Source organism: Dipodomys ordii, unplaced genomic scaffold, assembly GCF_000151885.1.
Source record: "Dipodomys ordii isolate 6190 unplaced genomic scaffold, Dord_2.0 Scaffold10, whole genome shotgun sequence".
Lineage (NCBI taxonomy): Eukaryota > Metazoa > Chordata > Mammalia > Rodentia > Heteromyidae > Dipodomys > Dipodomys ordii.
In genome coordinates, this window is record NW_012267226.1 from 25,953,387 (window position 1) to 25,971,887 (window position 18,501).

General features: G+C 40.6%; 2 protein-coding genes across 2 annotated transcripts in view; one reads left to right on the forward strand and one right to left on the reverse strand.

Annotated features, from left to right (window-relative positions):
- Cep57 (centrosomal protein 57kDa) lies at nucleotides 1-15,444 on the reverse strand. Its single transcript, XM_013009665.1, has 11 exons — nucleotides 15,278-15,444; nucleotides 12,062-12,241; nucleotides 11,471-11,592; nucleotides 10,610-10,726; nucleotides 9,794-9,871; nucleotides 7,343-7,456; nucleotides 6,854-6,931; nucleotides 3,345-3,583; nucleotides 2,559-2,703; nucleotides 1,535-1,646; nucleotides 1-132 (listed from the first exon to the last, which is right to left on the reverse strand). Exons 3-11 carry the CDS (start codon nucleotides 11,525-11,527, stop codon nucleotides 125-127), a joined length of 948 nt encoding a protein of 315 aa, XP_012865119.1. The 5' UTR covers nucleotides 11,528-11,592; nucleotides 12,062-12,241; nucleotides 15,278-15,444; the 3' UTR covers nucleotides 1-124.
- Fam76b (family with sequence similarity 76, member B) overlaps nucleotides 15,100-18,501 on the forward strand; it is a 24,156-nt gene continuing 20,754 nt past the window's right edge. The window contains exons 1-2 of the mRNA XM_013009539.1: nucleotides 15,100-15,118; nucleotides 15,301-15,358. Of these exons, the coding sequence (XP_012864993.1) occupies nucleotides 15,100-15,118; nucleotides 15,301-15,358 (77 nt within the window). The remainder of the gene's footprint in view (nucleotides 15,119-15,300; nucleotides 15,359-18,501) is intronic.

The window sequence follows — 18,501 nt, forward strand, 5'->3', positions numbered from 1 at the left end:
TAGGTAATAGAAGTTTAATGGTTGAAATGGTGGTTGAGACAGAAGAAATATTTACCATATCACCAGAGCAGTTTCTCACCTCCATTGGGTCTCACTTGTCAATTCAGTGGTGTTGCAAACCCCATCAGAAAACTGCACACACAAGCAAAAGTTGACATACAGTTTCAGGAGATGCACAAATATCTCAAAATCTAAGGACATTAAATTAGTATTTCTTAAGGATTTATTTAATTTGAATTAATTCAGGAGTCTTGAACAAACCTACTGTCCAGTACCTGGAATAATTCACACTGGCTGTCTTTAGATAATCTTTAGCTTCTATGTCAAGTTAGCTCCAGGAAAGGGAATCATCAAAGCAGTTCCTGTGGTATGTGACTCTCAGTCTTATTACACACCACCAGACAGTTCACGCTTGTTCAGCTTAGCTTCTACGTAAGAATAAGAATGCACATAATTTATTGGATACCATGTTCTCAGGCTTATCAAGTACCCTTTTTAGAAAAAACATCCTTGAGAATTTACAACAAAGCCTTTGTTAAAGAGGCTGTTAAGGAAAATTTCACTATTTCCTTTTTAAAAAGCTTTTTTACTTCAATGGCAAATTTATAAAAAGTTAACATATCTTCATCTAATTTGTATTAACACAATTGACAACTGTGTGTATAGAGTTCACAGTGCATACCAAAAACTCAAAGGTTCACTGAGATTAAAAACCACAATGCCTTGAATAGCATAATTACAAACTGCAAACACTGGAGCTTTACATCTTCCCTTATTCTATCTCAAAATCTCATTTCATTAGTTTATCTTTACTTAAATGATTCTGTACTTTTTATAAGCAATGACGTAAAACGATCAGGGCTTTAAAAACGTTCAGTGGATTAAAAAGTAACACAAGTCTAATAGTGATTAATGTCTGAGCTATCAAAAAAGCAAGACCAAATATCTTAAATATATAAATATTTAAATATAAAAATCCTCCATTACAGGTAGTAAAAGAAAGTGGGTACATCATGCCCAGAGAAGATTTAAAAATGAGACTTTTCAAGGACACACTGCCTACAGAACAGCCTCACATTTTGAAAATTTAAACATAATTTGTATGTACAAAGATCTAGTTTTAAAAAAATCACATCCACAAGTAAAAAAATTGGTCATTTGTTTACAAAGTGCAAAATATCAGTACAGCAAATTCATCTCAAAGAAACAGTGGCTTTCCTGGCTTTTCATTTAAATGGTTTTAACATTTAGTTATGCTGAGTAACACAAGAAGCCTGCATATGAAGCTCCAGGCCCTTTTAATACCTGTTATTCATCCCAAATCTGGCAAGTGAGAACCCTGGAAAGTAAACTGTCAACATCTGATAGATGAGGTACACATTATCTGAATAAAATTTACGACCTGGTACTAATCAGTAATCCCAACACAGATTATTGCTTTGTAATGAATTCTGTATGGTTTGCATGTCCTTCAATAACTGCAGATTTTTCCTGCTTTTTTCTCCAGGTCTCAGTTTGGCAAAATGCTTCTTACTTGTGGTCCCTGTGACTCCGGGGGAACGGTTGCTGCTGTTTCCTTCTTCTTCCAGAGTCTTTCTGTTAGCTTTGGATTCCTTCTTCTGCTTATCCGTCTTCTGTTTCTGCAGCTATACCAAATAACCAAGGCAGGAAAAAAGGAGAATGTAATGAAAATCTTTTCTTCTGAGACTAGTACATTTTGTTTCTGAGACAGTCTTGCCACATGGCCACCACAGGTACTAGGATTACAGGCCCCGATGGCATCAGTATTTAAAAAATAATCCTCTCCCAAACTAACACATTCAGATGAACATTTTTCAAGGTTTATTAGCATAAAGGCCTCAATTCAAAATAGAATCATTACTAGAAAACTCATGGAGTAGGCAAAAATGAGACACCTTTTTAAACACAAATTTGGAACATATACCTTTCCCCAAAGAGACAAAAAAGAACGAAGCTTGTACCCTAGCTCTACCATTAGAGGGAGGTGGCATGTCTTGGGAAAAGTGTATCACAACCCTTTCCAAGACCCCTTCTCTCTCCATTTTTACCTCTATTTCCAGAACATACTTCATATCGGATCACCAAAGCCAGCCTAGTTGGATTTTCCCTGGTGTGTGGGAAAGTGGGCACATTCCATGCCAGGAGGGGACTTAAAAATGAGACTTTTCAAGTAAATCCTGCCTGTGGCTAGCCCTAGGCCCATAATACCAACAACTGTAGTAACCCAAATGAACAGGTGGGTTATGGTGTTTCTTTCCCGGTGAAAACTCTTAGGTGGACTTCATCAGTGCATCTAGATGTAAAAAATACCTGCTTCACATAACAAGCAACATGTACAGTAACTTGGTTTAGTTACACTTGACTTTCTCTTTTGGAGACAGAAAACTTCTAGATATATTTTATGGTATTTGATTTGGATAAAATCAAGTGTTTAAATTCTTCTCAAGTTAAAAATAGTTTGTTATCTATGACACTTGTTGCCAACAATATTTTTGAAAAAAAGGTCAACAGAAAATTGAATGAAGCAGCACAATTACCTGGGCTTGGTATTTTCGAACTTTAGTTATCTGGCTGGCTTTTGCTTCCATTCTCCCCACGAGAGCCTCCAGCTCACACTCTAAGTTGTCTTTCAACTCCACAGTTGGTGACTCCTGGACGAGTTTTATAAGCTGCTGGTGATCACTATACACAGATCAAAAGCAGGTGTGGTTTATTCTGACCCCCACTACATGGCTTTCTTTGGTGTTAAAAAAAATGGTAGTTTTACAAGTTTCAAGAAAAACAAGTATTTATATTCAAATTTCACCCATAAGAATATTACATGTGTAAAAGGCAAAATCTAGAAAATACTGGTTTTCAAATGTGGTATCCTAACTCATGAGTGCAGTTTACTTAAATATGTAAAAGCTCTCAAAGAAATAAAACTATTAGAAAAGACATATTTTACATTTTTAAGGCCAGTCAAGAATTATGGTCAAAGCCGGGCGCCGGTGGCTCACGCCTGTAATCCTAGCTACTGAGGAGGCTGAGATCTGAGGATCACGGTTCAAAGCCAGCCCAGGCAAGGAAAGTCCGTGAGACTCTTATCTCCAATAAACCACAGAAAACCAGGAGTGGCGCTGTAGCTCAAGTGGTAGAGTGCTCGCCTTGAGCTGAAGAGCTGAGGGACAGCACCCAAGCCCAGAGTTCAAGCCCCATGACTGACCAAAAAAAAAAAAAAAAAGAATTATGGTCAAAATTGTTCCAAAAAAGTAGGATCATTACCAAGAAGCTAAAATACACCGAGAAACTAGCACTAAATGTAATTTTAAAAGGAAACTCACAAGCTCATTTGCCCAAATTCATCCTGCAAAGTCTGTAAGACTTCAGATAGCTCTTCACTGATGCTGCTGGAGGAGGGTGGCGCCATCAACTTCTTACTCTTACAACCCCTCGAAGACACTTGCTTTGCCAGAGGAACGCTGTTGATCACCCGATCATTGCACAGCACTTTGCTGTGCTGCTTCATGAGATGTAAGACATGCTGCACGTTGGCTACCACGGCATGGCTAGGACTGGTAGACTGAAGAGAGAAAAATGGTAAGTAACTATATCCTCTCATCCTGCCTTCTTTTTACTAACTGGGTAAAAATAAACCCCTCAAATGCCTAGGACATGAATCTCCCAATTTACAGAAAATTAATGGCTAGACCCCATGGATTTAACCTAACCTCAAGTGTCTGCAGTCCCTCTTAGTTTCCAATTACTGCTACTTACTTGGTTTATCAGACACCTCTTGGTTACAGGGACAAACTTCTCAGTCTCTTCTGTCTTAAGCTCCAGAGTGCTATCCTAAAATATTATTCTGACCACATTGTTTTATTTGAAATCCTCTGATTTAAGACTAGAAGGAGCCCGGCACTGGTGGCTCACACCTATAATCCTAGCTATTCAAGAGGCTGAGATCTTAGGATCATGGTTCAAAGCCAGCCAAGGACAGGAAAGTCAATTGTGACTCTTATCTCCAATAAACTCAGAAAAACTAGAAGTGGTGCTATGGTTCAAGTGGTAAGAGCGCTAGCCTTGAGCACAGAGAGGTTCAGGGACAGCGTCCAGAAACAAAAAAAGACTAGAAGGACCAAATTCCTCCACATGGAAAAGAGACATCTACACCACAGAGCTGCAACCCATACTCCCCGTTTCTGACCCCATCATCTCTTCTGCTTGGGGAACCAATCATCTTTACACTTCTTTCACACAGTAACTTTTATACCATTCTTCAAACTGGGTTATGGTTATTTTTGAAGGCTTTCTTAAAATGGCCAGCAAAACCTCAGTTTACCGAACACCACCTAGTCAGCAGTGTTCTTCTGAGGAGCGGGCGTTCACTTACTCCCATCTCTGTCTACTTTCCCCCTCAGCGCCAGATTACAGGTGTGCATACTAGGACTCACTAAGCTCATGCATGTCACATACAGGCTGTCAGAAAGGACTCCACCTTCAATCACTATGAGGTCAAGACTTGAGAATTCGAACTTTTCAAGTTTGCCACTTGATTCTGATCAGGTTTGGAAGTCACTGTGCCAAACTGAGCAGATCTTCTAAAGTTTGTATTGTTAGCAAACTGAATTCCACATGTATTTTAAAATATTATACCCTACATAACCAGTGAGTTATTATAGGAATACAAAACTGGACTAATATTCGACAGTCCACATAATTCACTATTCTAACTCACTTTAACACATACTCACTATTTTCAATACACAACTGACAGCTGTTCACTTTTTTGCTCCTATTGTTCTTTCCCTGATTAATACAATTTTATATCAGTTGAATCTGAAAAAATTAGGACTTTTCTTTTTTTTGGGGCGGGGGGGAGGTCTGGTCGCGGGGCCTGAACTCTGGGTCTGGGCGCTGTCCCTCAGCTCCTCACCGCAAGGCTAGCACTCTACCACTTGAGCCACAGTGCCACCTCCGGCTTTTTTTTTTTTGCTTATGTGGTGCTGAGGAATCAAACCCAGGGCCTCATGCATGCAAGGCAAGCACTCTACCACTGAGCCACCTTCCCAGCCCCTAGGGCTCTTAATTTGTGTATTTTTCTCGTAATGGATTTTCATTATGTCACAAAGCCATAGGGCTGTGAAAATGAAATGCTCTTTGGTGGGTGAGTGGATCAATTCCAGCCAAAGAGTGAATTATTATTCAGGGAAAAAAAATGAACTAGCTGGACATTGGTGGCTCAGGCCTGTAATCCTTGCTACTCAGGAGGCTGAGATCTCAGGATCTTGGTTCCAAGCCAGCCTGGGAAGGAAAATCTATGAGACTCTTATTTCCACTTAACTACCCAAAAGCTGAAAGGAAAACTGTGAATAAAGTAGTAGAGTGCTAGCCTTTAGCAAAAATGCTCAGGGACAGTGCCCAGGCCCTGTGTACACACACAGGATTGGCACACACAAATATATAAATAAGTAAATAAATGAAATATCAAGCCAAAAGAAAACCTATAGTGACTGTAAATGCATTGTTAAAAAAATTTTTAAATAAGCCAATCTAAAAGTCCACATACTGTACAGTTTTAATCATGGGATTCTAGAAAGATTCAACTTACGGAGGAAGTAGGCTGGAGGTTGCCAGGGGACCAGAGAAGGGTGAAGACATTCGTGTGGGGGACTACTCACTAGGACACGCATTTGTCAGACTTGCAGGGTGTATGACCCAAGAGTGGTCCCTTACGCGCCAAATGGGTTCATCAGTTTAATGGACAGACCACATAGGCATGGACGTCCGTATAGACCGTGGCTATACCTCTGGAGGCAGGGACAGGAGCCCTCCTCTGAACTGTCCCGTGGCCTTCAAACTGTGAGTGAACAATCCCAGGAGGGTGTGGGGAGAGCAACAAAGCAAAGAGGGCCTGCCGCTCCTCAAGAATGAACTGTATGGCAAAGGACGGCAACAGAAAATGACTTGTATTAGACCCCACTTATCTTGCACAAGGAAAGCAGAAAAGCTAGGACATAGTTCATTCCTGCAATCTCTCACTGAGTGTTTATAAAAATAAACACACAGGGGCTGGGAAGGTGGCTCAGTGGTAGAGCACTTGCCTTGCATGCATGAGGCCCTGGGTTCGATTCCTCAGCACCATATAAGCAAAAAGAAAAAAGCCGGAGGTGGCACTGTGGCTCAAGTGGTAGAGCGCTAGCCTTGAGCTGAAGAGCTGAGGGACAGCGCCCAGGCCCAGAGTTCAGGCCCCACAACCGGACCCCAAAACAAAAATAAACACACAGCAAATACAAACTAATTTCAAAAGCACATTTACCATCTAGGTTGGTAAAATTTAACAATCTGGTTAAGTACATAAAACATCTAAACATTAAACAATCAGCAACTAACAGTGTTAATTGTCTATTAGAAATCATTTGTTGATATTTGACTCATGACCATTATCCATTAATGTAATAATTAAGGAACTTGAAATGTGTGTCATGACTTCTTGGAGAGTTAGTCTCAGATACAATTGGGATGAGAGTAAGTAGGTATGATTTATTTAGATGTCCACTGTGTATAAATATAAACCCATAGGCTTATTGCCACATACATACCATGTCATTCCTTGATTTTACAAACAGGACCTCTTTCTTTTTAACTCTGCCCTTTCTCTCTGAAGTCTCCTTCTCAATTCCATTCTGCTTCCCTAAGCCTATAGAACCTGTCCCCATTTCTATCTCATTCTTAGATCACTAGGATTCACACTGGTAAAGGGGAAGGATAAATGTGTCAACTGTGACAGGCACAGACACACAATTCAAATATAGAAATCATACAAGATCACGTAGGAGTTCTACCCACTCACCTTTCCAGCAACAAACGGCATATCACCCAAGCTTAATCTATAATGTGGTTGTGTGCCAAAATAGTTCCTAGGACCTTTCTGGAAAAAAAAAAAATTTACATGTTAACAAAACTTTTCTGTACACAACTAAGATGCCAGCTTACAAAACTATGTGCCTTATATATAGTGGCGTTATGCTCTTGATCACGCTCATAACAGTACCTGAACTTTAGGGGGAAAATGTTCTTGAGAAAGTACAGTTATGTCTAAGTAGAAACATAAAATTAAGCATCATAAAGGATTTTAATAGCAAAAGGCCATCGGTACTTTGCTGAGTAACACCAAAGTACTTCCATGTGTTATCTCATTAGCAAGACTGTCCTTTTGAGTAAAGCAACAAAGAGGTTCACTCAAGGTGACAGTACACATGGTTCATGAGTGCATTCATAAGTGTTCACACAAGCTATACCAATCAATCAGCATTTGACGTGACTGCTTCTGTTTTCATACCTTATCTGCTGGTTTTGCCTTTTTTTTTTTAACTTTTTTTGTACTGGGAACACATGAAGATGAAGATACCTTATCTTCAAAGATCAGTCTGTTTGTCTCAAGACCAGTCTGCAACTAGGAAAAACGTTAAGAGTGCAAAGTTAAATGTTGTGAAAATAAAAATTACAAATCAAATTTGAGATCTGCCAAGGAAAACCTTGTATAGTAGTTTCTAAGAAACATATCTTAATTTTATGACCACAATTTCTGCCAGTCTGTGAGCCTATGCGTAGTATTTTAAATTGATACTAGTCTTTCATTTTACCTTTAACTGCTATAATCAAATTGTCTTTTCTTCAGCTTGATGCCCACACTTGCACTACTTGTACCTGTCCTGCAAAGGGAAGTATGGCTTAGCTGGTAGAGCAAGCCAAGGAGAAAACACATCAGGTACCAAGTTTGAGTCCCAGTTTCAAAGCAAAGAAGAAGGTATAAAAAGGAAGAAAGGAGAAGAAAAAAGAAGGAATTCTAGTTATGAGCTATGTACAGCAACTCCAAACTAATGGGGTGGCATTTTCTCACCAGTTGAAGAGAAAAGTACACTTTTTCCTTTCACTCTGTATCTAAAGGTATCAAAAGTTATTTTTTTTCTCTAGAAATTTTCAAACTATAATAACTTAAAATATCTTTACACTAGAAATACCATGGATTACTAAAGATTGGGGAAAAAAAGGTAATTTTCCCTAAGCCAACTGACCATATTCCTTTAAAAACAGAAAACAAAAAGATAAAAGAAACTCTGGTCTCTTAAGTAGTACTTTTTTTTGCCAATCCTGGGGCTTGAACTCAGAGTCTGGGCATTGTCCCTAGCTGCTTTTGCTCAAAGCTAGTGCTCTCCCACTTGAGCCACTGCACCACTTCAGCCTTTTCTGTGTTTGTGGTGCTGAGGAATCGAAGCCAGGGCTTGCTTCATGTGTGCCAGGCGAGCACTCGCCCACATCCCCAGCCCTCTAAGTTGTTCTTTTAAATCTAGCCCTATATCATAACTGCATGGAAATTGAGGGGGAAAAAATGACATTGCCAAATTTCTCTCCAAACTAGTTTTGAAATTTCTACATTAGAGAAATTATTTTAAATTTTCAGGAAATTATGATGGAGCTAATAGGAACACTCAGAACCATCAAATTAAGTAAAACAATATGATGAGATTTTGAAGTTGTTGCAGACTAAAGTCATCTCCACCCTTGGGACCACATCCACTCTGACACACTTCATATAATGCTTTGGACAAAGTAGCTGGATAGGTGCAACGCAACAGTCTGGAAATTACTTTTCTGGAAAACTTATGATGTCAATGAGCAGAACCTGTAAGCAAATGACTTTTTGACTAGCTTAACTTTCAGCTACTTGTGCCAGAGTTTCAACATTTCACAGTGCCTTCATCATCATCCATTTCATTTTACCCAATTGCCCTGAGACACAAAATGAGTCACTTCATTAATGGCAAAGTCCAGGTTCTGAATGATTAAACAACCTGACCAGGTTACACAAAGTAAAACCTCTATACTCAGAACCCACTACTATAGTGTGCACATCTGAATGCCAAATACTTACTGGTAATACAGCGTCAGTAACAACTGATTCGGTTCCTGTTGCTGAGTAGAAAAGAAAGCAAAGGTACTACAAACTAATTTTAAAAATTAATGAACTTGTTAACAATGGCATTTTGCACACACTGGTCTCAACACTGCAGTGCATCTAAAGCATAGCCCTTCAATCTGCCTGGTCCAAGTGAGGAAGAGACCCAGTAAAGAGCCTACCCCAAAGTCAGAAGGGGCAGAGAAAATCTGCTGAAGGTCAAAATGAAAGCCATGACAGCCATGTAACTCGAGTGCACACAGAGGGAAAAAACGTTAACTCTACAAACTGACAGAGCTAGGTTTTTGAGAAGAAAATATCCAGTTTAACAGAAAGAGAATATACTGAGATCAGTTTACCAGAGACGCTCTGGAAGAGACAATGCGGTATGTTTCTGTTCTGTGGTGACATGTCTGAGAAAGCCCAGGACAGAGAACGGCAGAGCCCCACCCTGACTGTTCTTGTGTTCATGTGAGAAGATAGAAGGCTACAAGTGGGCTCACTCCTGGAATTCTAGCTGCCCGCGAGGCTGAGCTCTTTAGTTCAGGACTCATCTCCAATGAACCAGAAAAAAAAAAAAGCAAAGCTAAAGGCAAGGCCGTGAGTGAAAAAGCCTACTGAGAATGTGTGGTCCCGAGTACAAACCTGGTCCTAGTATACATGCACACAGCGGTGTGCACACACACACACACAGAAGATGATTACATTTGAGAGCTTGTATACTGGACTGTTCTAAAGTGTAAATTCACTTAAGATGGTCAAATATAATTTCATAATTATATCCACAGAGCAGTAAAACACATTAAGAGCTTACCTGATCATAATTCAACTTACCTCAGCTGCCTTTGCTTGCATACGTTTTCTTTCTTCTTCTTCTTCATGGAGTTTTGCTTCCAACTCTTGCATTTTTTTCTAATGATAAGGATATTAAATTGTAATTAATAAGCCTCAAGTCTTTGACTAGGTCCTAACAGCTAACTGTGAAGAGGTACTTAATGCTCCAAGCCCCTTACACGTAAGAATTTGCCAGAATAAAAATAATTGTCATTCTCATGCTAGAGATACACCCACTCTGTCTATTCAAATGTATTCTTTTTCTAACAAACTTTGCTAACACTTGCTAAAAGAAGAATCAAAAAGGGTAGCAGTAAAAAGGGTCTGTAAAATTTTAACAGCGCTCACAGGGACAAGTGATGAACTTTAAGCACAGTCACTATGTCTGTGAATTCAGTCCGGTGACGGTAGGCTCGACAGTACTCAGACTGCTCTCTGTTAAGTCACCCAGAGTCTGTCAGTGAGCTCTACAAAATCAGGGGTAACATGTAAGGCCAAAGGTCATAGCTTGTAAAAGGCCAACAGGTTATAGGAGGCCTACATTAGTACTCTAGTCAGTGGTTAAATACATCCCAAATGAAACACAAAAATGAAATTACTTCAGAGAACAAATCTCCCATAAGGATACTTAAGGACATTTAACCTTCAATTATTCTTAAAAAATAAGCCCTGTATGCCTACCAGACTGTAAAATGGCAACACCCTCCAGTTTTTAAAAACTACTATTTCTTTGCAGTAAGACCATATTTATTGGCAACTAATTTTTTAATGAGCACACTTGTATTACGCATTAACAAGGAAAAGGCGCCTCCCGACCTCAGCAAGGGCCTGCATCGTGGTGAGTTTGTTATACTCCTGTTCCAGAAGATCCAGCTTTTCAAGCTGGTTCTGAACATGTGTTTGATCTTGCTGCCGCTCTCTTTCCAGGGAAACCTGGGATACATCAAATGCACAATGATAACATGATAAAAAAGTAACACTGAGCACATCTTAAAATAGATTGTATGCTATATGGCCCTTCAGAGAACTACATACATCTAGAGAGGAATCCTAAGACTTAAGACAAAGCTCTAGGAACACTACCAGATGGCTGATTAAAGCAACCCTTGCCTGGCCTGCCATTATCATACAGAAAATGTATGTAACCACGTAATTATTTCTTAAGTGGGTCATCTATTACTCAAGATGTAATGGGGAGGGCACTATCTTTTGTACTTCATTGGAAATCTTTTTTTTTTGGTGCCAGTCTCTACAGAGCCATAGTAGGGACATCAGAGCTATTTTAAAAATGTATTGTAAACATCTTCATTGCAAATGTACAAGTTACCTGAATAACAAAGATCTCTACTATAATAAAACTATTTTGTTAAGCAGCTATTGCAAAGAGCTTTAAGAAGAAAAATCTTCAAGACTGCTGTCTCACTTACCTCTTTGTAGAGGGACTATGCTTTTTTTATACCACAGACCTAAAAGACTATAATTTAAGGAAAACACTACCAAATATACAAATAATCACAACTAAGAACCAATCAAATCAAATCTTCAATACCATAAATAACCCAAGGAATTTTCAAACCTGGACTATTATAAAAACATTATATCCTCACTAAAAAAAGTCTTTAATTCATTTTCTGAATGTCTATTCTTGAGTGCTCATCTATGAGTCAACCACCATACCTGCTTCTCTAAGACTGAGGTCCTCTCCATTTCCGCATGCTTAATCATATTCCTCATGTACTCCAATTGTTTTTCTAAAAGATTACATTTATTTTCGGCAGCTAACAACTGAGATGTCAGCTCTACAAAAGAATATTTAAGAAAAGCAGAAGTCAACACATAAAATAGTTTCAGCAGGTTAACTGATTTTGGAACTACTGTGACTCCCTTATAAAAAACACATTCTGTGGGGTGGGAGGGATGGGAAGGGATGCGAAGGGGAAACAAAGGAGGAGGCAACAATGCTTGATAAGAAATGTACTCGTTATCTTGCCCATGTAATTGTAACCCCTCTATTCGGTATTTTCACAAAAAATAAATGAAATAAAAGACACATTCTCTAGCCTGTAAGTTTAGATTACCTAAGTCATTTTCTTTCTATATGTTATGCTAGTCAGTAAATACAATGTGTATACTTGCTCCTCACAACAAACCCAGACACAACGTAATTTTGTTTTGCTTAATGATAGTATAGAGAATGACAAGGTAGAGTATTAGAATAATTTACAGTATTTATGGCAAATTTAATTTCCTTTACAAGATGAAACATACCTTGATTGTGCTTTGACTCTTCATTCTTTGAGTTTTCCCTTTCTTGTAGCTGTTCATCCAGTACTTTCTTATATTCAATTGTTTCTCTAGACAATGTTTTCACACTTTCTTCTGCCTGAATCCGTTCAAGCTCTAAGCGTCGAATCTTATCTTGAAGATTCTTCAAAGCTGAAAATATGGCTGCCAAACAGAAAGTAGGTAACAGAACAGTATATATGGGGAAAGTTCAATGAAAAATTAATTTTTAAAATGTGATGAATAGGTCCAGTGGAAGATCATTCCTTCAGAAGAGTAAATTATCTCGTAATTTTAAAAAGTCCATTTAGAGACATCTATGAGTCTCTGAAATATTTTAGCTATTTTAAGTAAAAACCCTTTACTATGACAAAAACATTTCAAAGATAATTCTAAAGTGGCAACAGCAACTAAAAAAACCTGGTTAATCATACATAACAATACATAACTGTCATTATTAACTATATTTTCCTGTCTATATACAAGATCACAAGCAGACTCCAATTGTAGAATTAAACTCACATATAAAAATGACTTTAATTTGCACTTTTTTCTTTATATAAGAAAAAAAGCCTAGGATTAGGTCTCCTCTAAAGGATTCTGATGTGAGATGTGATACACATTCATTGCAGGAAATGTAGAACATAACAACCAATAATCCTATCAGAGACAGTAACAATCAGTTTTGGGTCTTTCAATCTTTTTCTAGAAGTACAAAATAAAATGAAATAAAAATATAATTGCTTTTCACTTTGACATTATTAAACACTAAGCATTTGCTCACCATACCATACAGTTTTAAGGTTTAGTTTTCTCTAGAAACTGAAAAATGTACTATATCAAAAAAAAAAAAAAAAAGATCTGTATTTTAAGCTGGACGTGCATTCCTAGCATCTGGGATGCTTAGGCAAGAAAATAGGCTGTCCTGGACAGCCTGTGCTCCAGGTAAAGACCTAGTTTCAAACGCCAACAGAGCACAGATGTAATGTGAAATGTCTAACGTCAATGTCTGAGCTTAACTTCTTTTGAGCCACTGAGGGTTGTATATGTGGGGTTTTTTTTTCAGTATTTTACATTATAGTATACATCTTCTGAACTGTTTGCCCAGAAGTTTCTTCTTATACTTTGTATTTTTTTTTAAGTTTTTGTTTTATACCAATCCTGGGGTTTGAACTCAGGTTGGGTGATGTCCCCATGCTTTTCTGCTCAAAGCCAACGCTCTACCATTTGGTCCACAACTCCACTTTTGGCTGTTTTGGTAGTTCAGTGGAGATCAGAGTCTCACAGACATTCCTGCCTGGCCTAGCCCTGAACCATGACCCTCAGAGCTCAGCCTCCTCACTGCTATGATAATAAGCATGAGCCACTGGCTGCCAGGAACTTAACAAACCTTAAACTATTTATTCCTCTTCCTTTACAACAAATCTGGCTGATACAGATCTTACTTTAAAGAACAATTTTTCAAGAAGAAAATTTCAACAAGAGAGTATAGTGTGTGAAAGGCTTGCAGACTTGAAGTGAATGGTATTCAGGTGGGCAGAAGAGAAACTCAAAGATGTCCACACCTAACCTTTGTAGTCTCTGATGAATGCATTATGTAAGACGGCAATAAGGACTTTTAAATGGACAGACCTTCAAATGCTGACATTATTCCTAACTATGTGAATTCGCCACTTTCATCCTATGAGAAGAAACTTCTCACCAATTCTTGTTAGAGAAGTCTGAGCGACTAAGCACAGGAGAGCTCTAACTCACTGCTGCCTTAGGGGACAGCTGGAAACCATGAGAAGGAACGTGGAGGATCTGTGGGAGAAAAGGCTGACTCTGACGGACTATAGAAATGGAACCTCCAACATTACCAACAAGCAATGGAACTGACCAACGGTCTGAGTGAGGTGCAAATGTAACTACCCTAGGACCTCCAGGAAAGAACACAGCCCAGGGCTGCGAGTGTGGCTCAGTGGGAGAGTGCCTGTCTAGCATGCATGAAGCCCTAAGTTCTATTCCTCAGGACCACACAGAAAAAAATCACAAGTGGCACTGTGGCTCAAGTGGTAGAGTGCTAGCCTTGAGACAAAGAAGCTCAGAAACAGTGCCAAGGCTCTGAGTTCAAGCCCCAGGACTAGCAAAAAACAAAACAAACACAGCTCCAGTTACCAGCTTGATTTCAAACCTGCAGGATCCCATGCTAGGGACCAAGATGAACACATTCTGATTTACTGTAACACAAGAAGTTTGTATTGCTTAAAATCACTGTAGTATTTTGTTAAGGCAGAAAGAAAACTAATATAGATGGCAAGTTCTACTAACAGTATATTTCACAATAGCCAAAGAGTTGTAGATGAGAGATTAAGGATGTAGTTATTGAGGCAGATAGGGTCTGATTTATATGGAAAAATCTATGGAAGAGTGTTGAAACTTTCAGTGAAAGAGGAAAGAATGTTAAGTGGAGATAAAAAATGAGACAAAAGAATATTAAATGAGATTAAGAATGAGACTGGGGGGGGGCTGGGAAGGTGGCTCAGTGGTAGAGCGCTTGCCTTGCATGCCTGAGGCCCTGGGTTCCATTCCTCAGCACCACATAAGCAAAAGAAAAAAGCCAGAAGTGGCGCTGTGGCTCAAGTGGTAGAGCGCTAGCCTTGATCTGAAGAGCTGAGGGACAGCGTCCAGGCCCAGAGTTCAGGCCCCACGACCGGACCCAAAAAAAAAAAAAAAAAGAATGAGACTGGGCAAGATTAGTTAGAATATAATCGACATACAGGTAAGAGAAGAACCTAAACCAAAGCAACGAGAACATATACTTTTGAAACAGATACTTTTGAGATACTGTTGTAGCCAAAACCCAGGCATGATTCCTAACAGATGTTGAGGATGACAAATCAGTCACTAGTGGGGTGCAAGTATGCTACTGTCCTGATTTTTGTGGATGATGATGTTCAACCATCAATATAAAGAGCAAAAGAAAAGCCTACGTTGAGAAGGCCAAAAACAGAATGGGGAGATAGTCTCTAAATGTCAAAACAATGGAGGATGAGGCTGCAGGTGAGGCTCAGTGGCACACACCTGACCAGCAAGAGCAAGGCCCTTGGACTTTTTACAAAAGCAAACCAAAAAACCAAACCAAACACGTGACTAAAGTAGTGGAGAGATGAAGTGTAAAGCAGCAGGTAAACACAGACAACATCTATTCAGGGTTGTCACCTCTGCTGTTGCTCTCTGGATAGGCAAGTGTGGGCTTATGCGGAGAGCGTCGCAGATCACTGTTAAGGAAAGGCTTGTCAGGTGGGTACAGCACATATGGAGATGAAGAATGGTGAACCACACTTCCATTAGATCTTGATGGCTGAGCTATGATGTTCTGAAAAATAAAAGCACAGAAATTACCTCTCAAACAAGGGAACCAAAAGTAGTTACGACTAAATACTAGACTGTCATCCACAAGACAACAAAAAATTAGCCTACTGACTATACAGCCCAGTTGTTTACTGTAAAGAAATGCAACTTTTGAAGCCTTGTTTGTTTGCCTAAACATAGTCCCATGACAGACAGTATAAAACTGAAGGCATGCTTACATGCCTTGCCTTTCTTAACAAGCACCGATCCCCTTTATTTTCATTTGTTATGTTTACTCTGCCTGGAAAAGGCACTCTGGTCTGTCTCTGAGGCTGTCCCTGATGACCCTATCTATCTGCAACACTACCACTACATGACACATTAACACATGTCCTGTGCTATAATAAAAATTTTGTCTTCTGTCCCCGACTCTAGACACAGATTCAAAAACTCCTGGAATGTCTTAAGTAGCAGGGATATCTAAAAGGGCAAACATTTTACCACTTGAGCCACAGCTCCTCTTCTGGCTTTCTTGATGGTTAATTGGAGGTGTCTCAAACTTTCCTGCCTGGTGTGGTTTCAAACTGTGATCCTCAGATCTCAGCCTCTAGTGTAGTTAGGATTATGTTTGGCTAGTAATAAAATGGTTGAAATCCATTTTGAAATTGACTTCATCACTGACCTCAAGGAGGGAAGTGCCAGTCCAATCACCAACAGATAATAATGTATCCACAACACTATCTTATGAGGCTGCAACGAAAACTCCTTAAGAAGAAAGTTTGGAGAAGCTTCTGGATTGACAAACTAAAATGCTCAGGTGATATGCTGGAGAGTACGTGAAAGCCTTGCTTGGGTTATACCCACTACAATAAACCCCTAACACTGAGTCACTCTAGAAAATGACTCAACCTAATCTGTAAACAGCTGGACAGAAATTCAGGACTCGGCTGATCACTGAAGGAGCGAAGTCCTGTGAGACTGTGATTCTCCTAACTGGGGTTGGCAAGTTCTGAAGTGAATTGGTTGTGGGAAGCCTAGTTGGTGTAGGTACCATTTCATAGTCTATCCCCAAAGTTATGAGGGACAGTTCCACCCACTAAAGACACAAAGTTTGGTGCTGGTGGTTCTGGCTCACATCTGTAATTGTAACAGCTCTGGAGGCTGAGACCTGAAGGATTGAGGTTTGAAGCCAGCCAGGACAGGAAAATCTTTGAGATTCCATCTCCAATTAACCAGCAAAAAAAAAAAAAAGATAGGCTTGAAGGCACAGCACACACACTAGCGTGCTAGCTGTGAGTAAAAAAGCCCAAAGAGCACGGAGCTCCAAGTCAAGTGTCAACACCAAGACAAGACTGCTGGTGGGAATGTGCGTAGGTCCCAGTCTCTTGGGAAACAATTAAGCATTAGTAAGTAGAGTTGCAAAGGCCCTTGCAGATGTGGTTACCGCACAGTTTTCCTTCCCTCATTTTTGAAGATGATGGGGCCTAAAACACCATGCACATCCAACAACCTATATTGAGCTGCAGATATATTCAGGAATTGCCTCTCACACATTTTTTTCTTGGGATCATTCTACACTGATCCTACTCTACTATCTGGTTCTGAATTCACTCTTCGGATGCTGTTTTGGTTGATGGATATGAAGATGTCGCTTCCCACAGACATGCAGGTGAAGGGGGAACGGCCTTGAAGATGCTTGAAGAGTGCCACAGGGTTCCTCCTCAAGGGTCTGTCGGCCATAGAGAGCTGATGCTCTGAGAAACTTCTGCCATGTAGGGGTAATCACAACAGGACTTGTACTACCTAGCCTACAAACAACCCCCAAACCCTAATGCCCACAGAATATATTACTCAGTCTATAAGACCTCTTCTTACCCTTTCCTTAGCTTCATGATTCATTTTGCTCATTTGAAAACTGAAACATTAATACGAATACTAACCTCAATACTGAGGATTCAAACGCTTTAAAATATGCAAAGTGCTTAACATAATGCCTGTCAGTACCACTTAAATATTTGTATTATGATGATCTTAAAAAGTGTGATAATGGGGCAAGCAGAAGGGATGAAATCAACAGGAAGGCATTTACCTCATTATCCTAAAAAAAAAAAATCTTGAATGAAATGTGAAATCAGAAAACAGAACAAAATTATTGATAAAGGGCAAAACCTCTTGGTGAAGAGAACCTAGACTGACCAGCAGTCAGCCTCACACCTTTCCATCCTTGCTAAAAAGCACAACATCGCTCTCTCTCTCTCAAGTTTACCAAGCTGGCAGCTTTGCAGTTCACCACAAACTGTGCTGAAGCCACTGACACCCTGAGGCCTATTGCAGCTGTACTGAGTTGAGGTCTACCACAGCAGTACTATCACAGCTGTACTGAGTTGAGGTCTATCACAGCCATACTGAATTGAAGTCTATCACAGCCATACTATCACAGCTGTACTGAGTTGAGGTCTATCACAGCAGTACTGAATTGAGGTCTATCACAGCCCCAGGAAGAGCCAAGGGCTGAGCTCCAACAAAGCCAGCTGGGGTGGCGGCAGAGGCTGGCAGGCTGGTGTCAGGCCGTCAGAGAGGTGTGGAGGGCAGGCCTCAGGCCCTTGGAGGGCAAGTGTTGGGCAGGCGTTGGAGGACAGATGTCAGGCAGGTGTCAGGCTGGCCAGGGATTGGCCAGGTGTCACGCCAGTGTCGGAGGGCAGGTGTTGGAGGACAGGTGTCTGAGAGCAGGTGTCAGGCCAGTGTCGGAAGGCAGGCATTGGAGGGCAGGCATCCGGCCAAGTGTCAGGCCGGCCTGCGGCTGTAGCCCTCTCCCCTGGTCCCGGAGGCCGGGGGAGTGCAGTCGGCTGCCCCCTTCCAGGATCCATTCCTCCCCCTCGGCCCCAGGTGCAGCCTCGGCTCCTTCCGGTCACGGGCTGCGGCCCTCTGCCCCCTCCTCGAACAGGGCCTCGGCTGGGAACACGCGTGTCACCCTGAGAGCCCCAGAGCCGCGGGAGGACTGGGCATGGGGCGGGCGACTCCAGACACGGAGACGAGCCGTGCACACCCAGGGCGCGGGGTCCACGAGGCCGGGCGGCGCGGCCTCCCCGCGG